General features: G+C 44.3%; 1 protein-coding gene across 2 annotated transcripts; it reads right to left on the bottom strand.

The window, feature by feature from the left end:
- Positions 1–3,312: 3,312 nt before the first annotated feature.
- On the bottom strand, positions 3,313–8,671 carry ALKAL2 (ALK and LTK ligand 2; the record flags this gene model as incomplete). 2 transcript variants are annotated; one of them, XM_080916010.1, is made up of 4 exons in its annotated part: positions 3,313–3,377; positions 6,180–6,260; positions 6,342–6,395; positions 8,416–8,671. In XM_080916010.1, the coding sequence occupies 4 exons, from the start codon at positions 8,669–8,671 to the stop codon at positions 3,313–3,315; spliced, it is 456 nt and encodes a 151-aa protein (XP_080772136.1). The 2 variants fall into 2 exon arrangements, with proteins under 2 accessions (XP_080772136.1, XP_080772137.1); XM_080916011.1 differs by lacking the exon at positions 6,342–6,395.
- Positions 8,672–12,932: the final 4,261 nt, after the last annotated feature.

Raw genomic sequence — 12,932 nt, 5'->3', positions numbered from 1 at the left:
GAGTGCAAAAATAAATCTCTGTCCACAGGAAGTGGGCACGAAGATGGTTCTGTTCTGTTGGTTTCCAAGGCACTTTTCAAGGTTCCTGGTGTGTCGCTCCTTTGCAGCTGAAAACAATTACATATGATTTCATATAGCTACTCACTTCTTATTACCAATTCTAGAGGACGTGGTGCAAGTTTAGCAATATAACAACACATTTATAAGCAAGGAGTCTATATTTCTCTTAGGTTCAAAGTCTAGGTCCTTTCCCAACTCCCACCTGGAAAATAACCCAATTCTGTAGTTTCCTTGTGCTAACTGTGCCTAAGGATGACAGGCTCCGTGCACTGTAAATTAGTAACTTGCTCAGGTTTAGTGCTTGGTCTTACATGTGTGCTGGGGGCTGGGTTATTCTGTCAAGAGATTTGCAGTTCCTGTCACTGCTGGGTAAGTTTGCTTGCCTTCCACTGCTGTGTTCACAAAGCCAAAATTTAATCGAAAAACCTTTTTAGTCCTCGTTAGAGTACCTGTCATCAGTCATCAAGGTTACTAGGCTATATTCAGATTAAACCTCATGTTTGTATACGCACTACTCAAAATACTTTACAAATAGCTCAGAGCTTGGGCTTTTCATGGAACTGAAATGAGTTATATGTTCCACTCAGAATCTGCTTTTTCTCATGAGGAGGGTTACTGAGTTTCTCCAAAGAAACCTCGTGAATTTGCTCATTACGTTTCTTATAGGACTTGTAAAACCTGCCCCCTCGGCTCTGGTCTAGAGCTAGGACTAGTCTAGTGGTCTGGAAGATAGAACCTGCCCCCTCGGCTCTGGTCTAGAGCTAGGACTAGTCTAGTAGTCTGGAAGATAGAAGACAAGCCCTGGATCCAGCAGAAAGCTGGTGTGGCTGCTGTGAGCCAGCAGAACGTGTCCTCAGGGTTTTCTCCACTGTCGTGAGACAGGATGCTTATTCTGGCCCTAAGGGTCTGACTAGTGCCTGGAACCAGTCTGTGAAGTACAGAGATGCCTACCTAAGTCTTAAATAAATAAAAGTTTTAAACTAACAGTGGACAGAGATACTAGTGTTTTAAACTGATAAACACACCCACATTTTGGCCAAACCTGTTCCATTTCGGACACCTGACTATTGAAGCAGGTGGCCTTTGGTGCCCAAGTTTGTGAACACAGATCTTTTACCCTTGTAACCATGCTACAGTATCCCTGGCAGATCCACACTTCATAATGCAGGCGGTGTAACAGAGGCCACGGTGAAGCTTACTGTGGCTGCTCCATGCCATATTTATTCAACATACTTTGCCTTTTTCTTCATGTTTTTTCCCTAATCTACTGGGCAAGCACAGGTCTGTTGCTGATGTTTGTCAGACAGACTGATTAGAGCAGGCACGTGAGTTCCGCATGCTGCTGGTGGTTTGTCTCTGGGAAACTAAATTCTGCAGGAGCAGCCAACCCTCAAGTGGCTAGATGGTACCAGAGGCATGAAAGTTCTCACGGGATAAAGGTTTGATATTCTTTTCTGATTTACAAGTAAATGGAAATACTTCCCTCCACAAAGATATAGTGGAAGTGAGGTTTTTTTTTTAATCCCCCAGCATATCACCAGTGTGTGTGTGTGTGTGTGTGTGTGTGTGTGTGTGTGTGTGTGTAAGAAAAGACACTTCTTTGTGCTATAAATGCAGTGTTTGAGAAAATGGAAAGTTGGAAAGAAGGGAATGAAATGACTTTCCGGCTTTGGCATGAGAGCCCGCACTTCCTCCAGAGAGAGCCCAGTGCGTGCCCAGCCCTCACTGCTCTTTCACCTTGTCCCTAGTAGAGAGCCTCTTACTTCTAGTGGCTCTTGCTCCTGATAAATCAGTCTACATGGTGAGGATGTGGCCAGCACCGTGAGGCTTCTGTGTACAGCCGGTACAAGTTGCCTCTGCACAGTGCTGCCTTTGTTCTGAGCATGCCTGTGTGTGAAAGACTGCTGTTCTCATCCATTTTTTATGAGACAAGCAACTACTAAAAAAAATGTTTGACATTCACCTTTTTCTTCTTTTTGGTTGTGTTTTCTGGACCGCAGGCATGCGTTCCGGGGAGTGCTATTTGCATTCAGGAAGTAGATCTTATTTGTGGTATGAATTCTCGCCTAACAATGCCTGGCACACTTACGGCGTTAAAAATACAGAACTGATTAACTTAACATCCTGTCAGTTTGTCGGAAATGATTGAGTACTGTGGAACTTGGGAAGTAATGCTGTCTTTCCCCAACAAACTGAGCTGAGAGCCTCGGGAGTCCAGTGTACAGTTACAACCTCATAGTACACTTACATTACTGCTACCAAATATTAGCATTAACACTTAGGAACATCTGTGTTATTAAGGTTTTATTATGGTGATAAGACCTTTACAAGATATGTCAAATTTGAGTGGCTGTGGTTAGTAACATAGTATAACCTGACTTAAAGGAAGCAAAACAAATCAAGCAGCATGCTTAGTTCAGTGGAACATAGAGAAGAATGAAAAAAATGCTTTTGTTTACTAAGGTGCAAGAGGAATGCACATTGGACAAGTATGTTTCAGGGCTTTGTGTGTGCATATCGTAGGTGCACGTGTATGTATGTAAATGTGCCTGCCCAGGTATGCATACAGAAGCTGGAGAAGGATGTTGAGCATTCAGGTATACAACTCCACCTAATTCCTTTAAGACAAGGTCTCTCACTGAAACCTGTTGAGGTAATCCTCCTGTGTAGCCACTGCAGCTCTGGGGTTACCTGTGTCTGTGGCCACGTCTGGCATTTTACATGACTAATAGGGATTTACACTCTGAGCCTCAAGCTTGCATAGCAAGTGCCCTTACCCTTTGAGCTATATGTGCCCACCCGGCCCCCATGCTTCAGTTTTTTAATTTGGTTTTATGGGCTGATATGCAGTGCATTGTTGGTTAGCAGGGAGCCATAATTCCTGGCCTACCACGCTCTCTATGTTATTTCTGAAATAAAGTTTGAAAGACATTTGTGTGTATTCATAAATGTCAGTAACAGTTGAACTTGGAAGTCAACAGCAATACTTAGAAACTTGTATTCTGATGTAAGCTGCCCACTCTGAAATCAGCTCAGAACTATGTGAACTTCCAGTAACAATGTCCACTACAGACAGCCAGCAGGGGGAGCCTTCTACTTGTGACCAATGTTTTGAGGTAAGTGGGCTGTCTTCTGTTCAAAGTGATGCCACTATGGAGAAAGAAAGCACGACTGAATTCCATGTGTGTTTTATGACCTAAATGGGTTGTGGACACCTGCTGTGTGGCCGACATGATTGTTTGGGAGCTTACCTTATCTCTCCGTGCACATGGGACTGACAGCCAGCCGAGTAAGTAACCTGGCACATCTTTTATAGTCTGCAGTGAAAACAAACCACGGACCCTTGTCAGTTGTCTGCTCAACACTAAAATCAAACATAGGCTGATTATTGTTCTTTTCTTTGTTTTGAAAGTATATAAAGCACTAACTCTTTGGATTTTTAGTATTCTGAAGTCCCTAGGAGCCAGACTCTGCAATCCTGAGTTCTAGGTTGCTAACTTTCTCGGCATTACAAGTACAGCTAAGATGAGGGCCATGGAGGGGACAGACCCAGCGTCCTCTGAACTGTGGCTGCCAGGTATACAGAAATGCCAGGAGCACTGCTTCCGTGAGACAGGCTTCTCACGTGCCCGGGATGCTCCTTCAGAGTCTGCAGACCAAGTCCCACCTGAGATGAGTCTTATACAAACTTGTGCAGTGATGTTTGAAAGAAAGTGGGTCAAGGGGCTTGCATGGGAGGCTATGCAGGAAGTGGAGGCAGGAGGATAAGTTCGATGCTAATTGGGCTACTGAATGAATTTGAGGCCATCCTGAACTTAACAAGAATATGTCCCAAAAAGTAGAAAAGAGGGGGTGGGTGTAGCTCACTGATAAAGTGCTTGTGGGAGGCCCTGGAACCAATAGTCAACAGAAAAGAAGGGGAAAAGATTAAAAACAATATTTCAAGTGTAAAAGAAAAAGCGTAACTGTAAAAGAAAAAGATAATATTTTTAATTTTGAGTGCAGCCCAATAGTCACTGTGGCTTCCTATGATTCTTTATTCTTCTCCATCAAAAAAAAAGTATGTAGGAAGGTCCAGTTACCGCAGGTCTAGGAGAATTTCCACAGGACAAAATTATGTGAAAAGCTTCCATAATTTATGATGTACTACAGTTTATTTCTCAGGAAGTATTCACCCTCAAAAGAGAATCTGAATGAGTGACGACTGGTTACACACTTCCAAAAAGTTACCTTCAAAGTGTTTATGGCAAATATACTTTTGGCTCAGAGAGGAAAGAGATCTTAACTTGTTTGGAATTGATCTCCTAGATTTTTACTTTATTGCTTTTCTTCCTCACTCTTTTGGAATACAGTTTTCCTAAATAGTGTCTATACCAAGGTAGAGTAGATTGTGGATCCAGAACTGACCTAGTTAACAATAGTGAATGATTGCATTTGTAACCTGTGGAGATACGAGGTGTTCCCATCTCCATCCAAGTCTCAGCAATGCCCTGCAACCACAAATGTGCATGTAGCTAGAATATATTCTGTTTATCAGGAAGAAGAGAGACTTGGTTTTCATTCCTCTAAGCTCCTATGGCTACCTAAGAGGGCTGGGCTCAGTAAATTTCTGAACCTCCTATAGGATCCTGGAAGAGCTACCCACCGCTCTGTTCTTTGTGGAAGAAGAGGTGGAAGGGGCTAATCTCAATGCACCTATGTGTCAACCTTCTACCTCTGGGGACTCGGTGACCAGAAGTCTGTGGTATTACAGAAGGATACAAGAGTATAGAGCATCGTATAACTGGGAGAAGCTTGCGACAGCAGGGTGGAGCGTGAGCCTTGAGCCTGGTTTTGTTGATGCCTCTGTGACAAGCTTTTTAAATCCTGTCCTCTGATCTCTAAATGATAGGTTTTAATGCTAGAAAGTCATGTTCAAATTTAGAATCTAGAATTGTGTTGTATGAGAATATTTATTGTAAAATATATAGATACACACACTTAAACAATTAAAAAAAAAAAGGTTCTATGGGCCCAAGAGACAAGTTAGTAATTCTCAAACAGTAGATGGTCTCAGTGCACAAGAGAGCAGAGGAGATGAAAGAAAGGGAAGTATGGCAAGTCCAAATGGAAAATCAGATCTACAGGCAGCATGTCTGCTCACCTCTGGCTCCAGGCCTCACTCTGTCTGACAAGTGCTACCAAGGCAGCCTTGCTGGGCAAGACCCACAGATGTGAGGGCATGAGCGGGCCCAGCAGTGCCTGTCACACAGAAGCAGTCCGTAAATGGCAGGCATCATTATTCAGAGAAGTGCTACTGCCTAAACAAAAAAATCACTACATGTAACCAGTGTATTTGTGGCAAGCAAAGAGGCAACTTCAGTCTGCTGACTGGGCCTCTGTCCTCTACCATCTCTGCCAGCAAGCTCCTGGTATGTCTGCAAGGCTTTACTCCTTTGAGTTTTAAATCAAGTGGAGGTTGTCATCCTATTTAAAAAACGGTTTCAGGAAGAGTGTAAGAAATTACTTTGGGGGAGTGAAATAGAGCACAGTGGATAAATAGATGAAGCTTGTTGAAAATGAAAAATTTAAAGGAAAGAAAGACACATGGGGATCGGGGACAACACACGAGCCCTGTGTCACTCACTGAGTTGGAGAAGAATGACCAGAAGAACAGCATTTGGAATAGCAAATAGAGCTCTTGGGTGCTGAAGGTTTTATGATTGATGGGGTGAAAACCACACTAGTCAGAGCCATAGAGATGGTCAAAAAAGTTTGAACAAAGAACCTCAGGCCAACCAAGCTGGTTATACCCCAACACTGACCACCAGCAGATACCAGGCCAACTTATGCCCGGCCAGTGTGATGTTCAGCTGAATAGAATATGGACTTTGTGCCAGAGTTCATAAACAAACGATGATGTGAGTGAAAGGGGTCCGCCCTCTGCCACAACTGATTGGATCCAATGGGTTATCATGAGTGGCACTGGTTACTGCAGATTCGAAGCCACCTGCTCCCATGTCTGGGCATCCTGCCCCAATCCAGCCAGGCGGGGACACTGAGACCCCCACACCTGTCACAGAGCAGACCCCAGTACACTGAAGGAGGAATGAAGTCTTATCTACTGGACGGTCACTTACATGCAGGGATGGTGCAGTCTCTCGTGTTGTGGTAAAGTCTGTGAAAGTGCTTGCTGCACTTCGGACTGAAATAAAGAGGACCTGGAACACAGAGGAAGAGCGTCACAAAGACTCAGGGCACAAGGGAGCAGGGAGGGCAGAGGACTGAATGGGGACACACACCTGTGAGATGTTTCAGAAACTTGTCCTTCATCCTTAGATCTCGAGGAACAATCTCTACGAGGGGTGAGAAATCGTATTACTTGAACAGAGCACCTATGAAGTGTGGTCGTTCAGTGAATGTGGAGGAAAAGCTGAGAACTGAATTATTCATACTACAGTGCACTGGATAAAATAGGAGAACACGTGGTAGTTGCACAAAATACAATGTGGACACTTAGGTTGGGACTTTTTTTTTTTTCCTCAAGCAGCATTAACTACTCCTAAAGCTTCAAACATTACCAGTCTATTCTCTCTGGATATAATGAGAGTCAGAGGCCATAAAATTACAGGATGAAAAGAAACCTTTTGTTTTGTCTTGTTTTGATTTTTTTTTTTTTTTTTTTTTTTTTTTTTTGTTTTTGGATATGTTCCAAAGAATGAATCACTTATATACACTTAATTTGAAGAACTTTGAAATCAAATTTCACCACATTTAAAAGTTCAAGAATTGCTTGCTTCAACAGCACATATACTAAAAGTTCGAGAAATAAACCTGAACTCCCAACGTGTGTCACTGAACAATATACATTGCAGGTCATTTTTTAAGGATCAAATTTCTTTACGGTTTTCAGGTAGCCTGGCTCGAACAGAGGGTAATGTACATCACCTTGGTTTATAAGGCGAAGGAGGGGACCTAAAGAAAGGTTTTCACACACCATTTTATAATCATGCTTTCGGTGGGCACCTGGTCTCCAGCAATGGTTCCCTGATTTTGTCCCTCTGAGTTTGGATTTTGTTTTTGCTTCATTTCTCAGCCTCTTCAATCATTTTCAATGTCTCTGTCCCACATGAGGCATGGAGTTTCTCTATGACTGTAATGTCACATTGTATTTTACCAGAAATACTGTTCTCCCCTTTCCCAATAGCCGAAGAGAGACCCTGGCATGGATTCTTCCACAAAGGAGCTGGAGACTACTCCCCAAGGCCTTTCTTTCTTCGTGTACTCCTAATTTGAGTCAGTTTACACAAAAGTGACCCTATCATATCTGACCTAATTGTGTCATGAAAGCATTAAAAGCTTGTATGCTTCCCTGAGAAATTCCCACGGGCCACTCTGGGAAAGGCTCCATCAGGGAAGCTCTGACCATTTCTGCCTCTGCTGGAAATGGTGGGCTGGGAACCCTCCCCTGTAAAGAGCGGAGTGTCCCGAACTGGGCACCAGCACATCTTGGAAGTGGATTAAGATTGATATCAAAGAGGCTCACACACAGTTTCTTGTTTCGGCCAGTTGTTTTTTTTTTCTTGAGAAACAAGCAGAAACAAAACAAAACACGTGTGTGCACACATGTACACATACACACAAACTCCTCTGTTGATTTTTAAAGTTAATTTATCTTTAAACCTATGTTTCTGAAAAACAGTTCTTAAAAATACTAATATAATGTGTCTTTCAGACATAGAAGGTAGCCCTTCTATCCATACTGTCAAGACCACTTTGGCTCCTCAGTGCATACTGTGGCTAGAACTATTTCGGGGCCCACAGTGACAGTACCCTACTCGCTCTTTGGTTCTGTATTGCGGAACAATCCCACATGTGCGGTTTCTCAGGTCCGTATGCCGACTCATTCCCACCTGCATTGTCAGGACCTCACCCCCTCCTGTCCTTGGGGTCCAAATACTTAGCATTCATTCCTCTCTACCTTGTAAGGTGGCACCTTCAGACACCCACCAATCATCTATTCTTTACCCTCTGGTCTACACTGCTGAGGTACTTTTTCTTCCTCATAGTCTACACTGTGGATCCTCATCCACTCTCCACCCCACTGGTCTATACTTGCAACAGCTCACTCTTAATAACTTTCTGTACGTGTGGTCTACACTGCTGCAGGGGACCCCCACAACTCTGTTGCTCGGATGCTCCCCCTTCCACACTCTGACCCCACAGGTCTACACTGCCACATACTTACCTCTTACTTTCTGCCTTTCAAATCTTCGCTGCCAGAACCCTCCCTTACTCTGTTTCTTATGGACTACCCTGCTGGATTCTCACCCACTCTAAGCTGTCCACTAGGTCTCTACACCGAGGAACACTCACCCACTCTCTGCTCCTCTTGGTATGCCCCATAATCCGTGGCCTCTCTGCGGCCCAGGGCAAAGTCAGACTCGCCAAGGAGCTGCAGCCTCTTGGAGTCTCCTATGTGGAATTTCTTCAGCTCCTGGACCAGCTCAACCAGCAGCCTCAGCAACGTTTGCCGGTCTGCAGGACCCCTGGGCTGCGCGCGTCCTCGGTCCCCCACCGTGCTCAGCAGCAGCAACAGCGCAAGGAGCCACGGGCGCCCGGACACTCGCATGGCCCTGGTGGCCTGTGTCGCGGGTCTCGGGACCCGCCGCCCCAGCAGCCGGCGCCCAAGTTTCCCGCACGCGGAGTCCAGGCGGAGCCCGCCGCACAACTTTCTTTCACCGCGGGGACGGCGCGCGGGGTCTTTGGACACCTCTTCGAGATGCGAGGCCACAGGTGACGCCCTGGCACTACTAAGATCCGAGCCGCGGAGCTGATGCGCAGCCCTGGACTTGAGAGGTCGGGGCACCTGCCAGCGGTGGGTCCCGCGTCGCCCTCGGGCACCTGAGGTCCCACGTCTGCCGCGCTTCTCGGTCTCTGAGTCCCGATACTACTTCGCGAGCTCCAGCCCCACTTGTCCAGCGCAGGGACACAGGACGCGCAGCTCCTACGGGGACGGAGCTCACCCTGCTGCTCCGAGTACCGCTGTCCTCGGGCGCTTCTTATCCCCGCGGCTGCCGACGTCAGGCGGGTCCCCCGGGTTCCAAGCGCCGCTTTAATTAGAACCACCGAGCGCCGCTCTGGGGCGCGGATATTCGTCAGGCCCCTCCGCCTCTCGCTCTCTCATCCCCTCCCCTGTCCCCTCCTGGCCCAGTCTTCAGTCTCCGCCCCTCCCTCACGTCTCCACCCGCGTCTGGTCTCCCCCTCTCTTGTCCTTCCTCTGCCTCTCTCGTCTCCCTCTCCCGCAGCCTGTTTCCCTCCGTTCCTGTCACAAGTGACAGGATGAGCAGAAACGCCTTTACCGGGAACTGGGATCTGTTTTTGTCTAAATGTAGATCTTGGGCTATTTAAAAGGAGCGGCTTGATTTCCTCAACAATGAGTGTCATCTACTAGAGTCCCGACCTTTCTGAAGAGGGATCTGCCGAACACAGGCAGGTTTCTGGTTCTGAAGAAGATGATGGGAGCAGGAGCGCCTTGCAGAAAGCCCCACACTTGGAGGGACCCAAGCAGCCTGAGAAGGTTCTCAGAGTTAGCGAGACACTGCTGTACCACGCTGGACCCTGGGCCAGGTTGGCTCCAGAGATCTTGCCACTCAGACTGCATCTTTAAGAAAGTTTGATCTTTTGGAAATAGCCAGGCACATTTGCAAGGGCTCAGCAATTTACTTGCTTCATTTTTTTTTTTTCTTGTGATAAGTATTACCAACTGCACAGTTTCCCATTTCATTGGTGCTTTCTGGGCAGGAGCTGGAAGTCCTCCAAGTCCGAGATCACATCAGGGAAAGGTGTTCTTAGTACAGCATCAGAAAGGGAGAAGGCAAGCATTAAAAGCCTTGTTCTTTAACCCGCAGCTGCTCAGGCTGCTGAGAAGATGGAGCGCCTTACAGGTGCGCACCTGCACTGGCCAAGGGTGAGCAAGGGATCGCTGTGCCAACCCCTTTGCTCTGCATGACTCTTGAGTTCTAACTCATCTCCTCTCTCCATCACCTTCTCCCCTCCCCCCTTTAATGGTTCTGTTTTCCTAGAAGATCAAGTACCTGGTAGAGAGTGAGACCAGTAGCTATGGGAGAACCTAAAATGTGACCCTTAAGTTTTAGTTCAGTTTGGTGTTTTTGTTTTTGTTTTTTGTTTTTTGTTTTTTAAATTTTCTAGCTTAGTTTTGTTGCATGCAATAAAGTTGAAAGGCATAGGTTCCTGATGAAATGCTTGCGAGATGAGGGAAGATTTCTCAAGAAACAGATCTTAAGCAGATATGATAGGGTCCTTCTCTTTTCCTACTTTTCTCTATCCATGTATAAAGGGACATAAAGTGCTTCTGGCAATAGGGAGTCTAACTGCCCGACTGACTGCTTTCCCCTTCAGCAGGTCCACCATACTCTGCTATTCATGCATGTACACATCACCAATCAAATGCAATGGAAACTTAGAGACTTTCTAGGTTATTGTGATTATATTTTGCACAATCTCAGATGTACCTAGACCCGTTTAAAACAGCGCACCACAGAATCAAAAGCTTCAATTTTAAAGATGAAATAAAACAAAGCAGCAGCAATGGAAGGGAATTCACCATCACCTCCCTCGAATTCTACCAGCACAACAAGCTTTGCTAGCGATGGAATTATCCTTCTGTGGTTTTTGTCTCTTTGCTTGCTTTGTTTTTGTTTTTATTTATCATTGAGACAAACAGAGTCCTAATGGGACTTTTCTCTATCACCCAATTGCATTGTGCTTAACTGGGCGCACTATATAGATAGTTCTGTCCACAAACAATAGAGAAAATGTGTTTGGTTGGTTTGAGGGCATGAAATCTGACAATCAAAGATCAGACAATTTATGTGTCTGTTTAATCTTGCAAAGTTAGATGGTAAAATGACTCCAAGCATTCCTTATTTCATGTAATATAAACATTTCCAGACTTTAAATACTTACTTGAAAGAATGCATTTACTATTAGTGTATATTCAGCTTTTATATGATACTGTCAAGATAAATTCTGTGGTGTTCTCTGCTTAATGGAATGGTGGGTCTTTTAAGCGAAAGCTAATTGCAGGAACCATACATGCAAGTTCACAAGGTCTTTGTAGATTGGAATATTACTTGGTCACTCCAATTCTCTTTACATAAAGTCAGCCTATATGGTTGGACATTGTTCCTAACATAAAACTATATAATTCTGTGATATCACAAACAACAACAAACAACTTTCTACAGAGAGCTGAAGATAATTCACCTGAAGTCATTGCTATTAGCTTAACACCTATTTGGAGGGAAAGAAAGTTGTTAAGTTTATGCAATCCCCCCCCCCCCCCTTTTAACTAAATGTCTACTGCATTTCATGAGCGAAAAAGAGAAAAATAGGAAGAAACTATATTTTGGCTTGTCCTGGTTTACTTTTCTATTGCTGTGATAAAGACCATGACCAAAAGCAATTTGGTAAGAAAAGAGTTTATTTGTCTTCTTTTTCCCTAGTCTCAGTCAATTGAGGGAAATCAAGGCAGGAACCCAGTGCAGGAACCGGGAGGCAGGATATGAGGCAGAGGCCATGGAAGAGCGCTGCTTACTATCTTGCTCCACATGACTTGTTCGGCCTAATTTCTTATAAAACTCAGGACCACCTGCTCGCGGGTGGCGCTCATGGGTGGCACTGTCCCCAGTGGACTGGACCCTCTCACATTAATCATCAGTCAAGGCGAAAATTACACACACTTGCCTACAGGTAATCTGATGGAGGCATTTTTCTCAAAGTTCTTTTTCTTAGCTCACTCTAGTTTGCATTAAGCTTACAAAAAGTTTAACCAACACATAGACCATTAGAAAACAGATATTTACATTATGATTAATAACAGTGGCAAAATTACAGTTATGAAGTATCAACAAAGATTATTTTATGGTTAGGGGGTCACCACAACAAGCTGTTAAAGGTCACAAGACTACAAGAGCTGAGAATCACCACTTTAAACTCTTTCTCCTCTCTTTCTTTATGGCATGGCACATAACACAGTTAAATATAAACAGCACGTCTTAGGATGAAAGTTACATTTGTTTACCAGTATATTAGCTACTTAACAATCATCTCATTCGAAAGATGAGCAGTCATCTTTCATAAACAATAGCTTTATGGACTACAAAAATATAGAAATTCTGTTGATTTTACTGTTAATATAAAGTAATATGCTAAGGATGTCCTAGAAGCTAAATATTTTAGGAGGTTCTTATTACTTCAAATTACTGGGCCAATCTTTCTAACAAAAAAAAAAAGGAGTGATATAACTCTCTAAGAACTCAGGAATGGTATCTACCCAGAGTTCTAAGTGTCTTTCTACCCCATGTGTAAAACTATGTAAGTCCTTGGCATCTTCCCATTCATTGTTGCCTTATTTCATATTATGGAAAGACATGAGACAAAGTTTTCTACCAAGATACTTGATACCATGACTGGTTTACCTTTGTTCAATATTTCCCCATACCCGAGGTGAAGAGACTGCTCCATGTTGGTCGGGCCTGAGAGAAGCGCATGCTTTCTTATTGGTGTTACACAACCAAGCTGGGGAGAAAGTTTCAAAACACCCAGTGTCTCGCCCTTTGTTTACTTCAACCCTCCATCTTTCGATGTCAACATTTGCATGTGCACATTAATCTTTAGCATAAAAAAGTTCGTCTGTGATATAAAAAAAAAAAAAAAAAAAAAAAACCATCTGAACAGCGGAACTGGTCTATAGGAATACCTGAGCCCAGTAGCACTTTATGTACTCAGGAGCAGCATCAAACTACTGACATTTCATGTATTTTCTGCAGAAGGTAAAATATCCTGGTTACGAGTAACACGTGGAATGA

The sequence above is a fragment of the Micromys minutus genome, assembly GCF_963924665.1.
Source record: "Micromys minutus genome assembly, chromosome: 1".
Lineage (NCBI taxonomy): Eukaryota > Metazoa > Chordata > Mammalia > Rodentia > Muridae > Micromys > Micromys minutus.
This window is presented reverse-complemented; position numbering and strand designations above follow the sequence as displayed.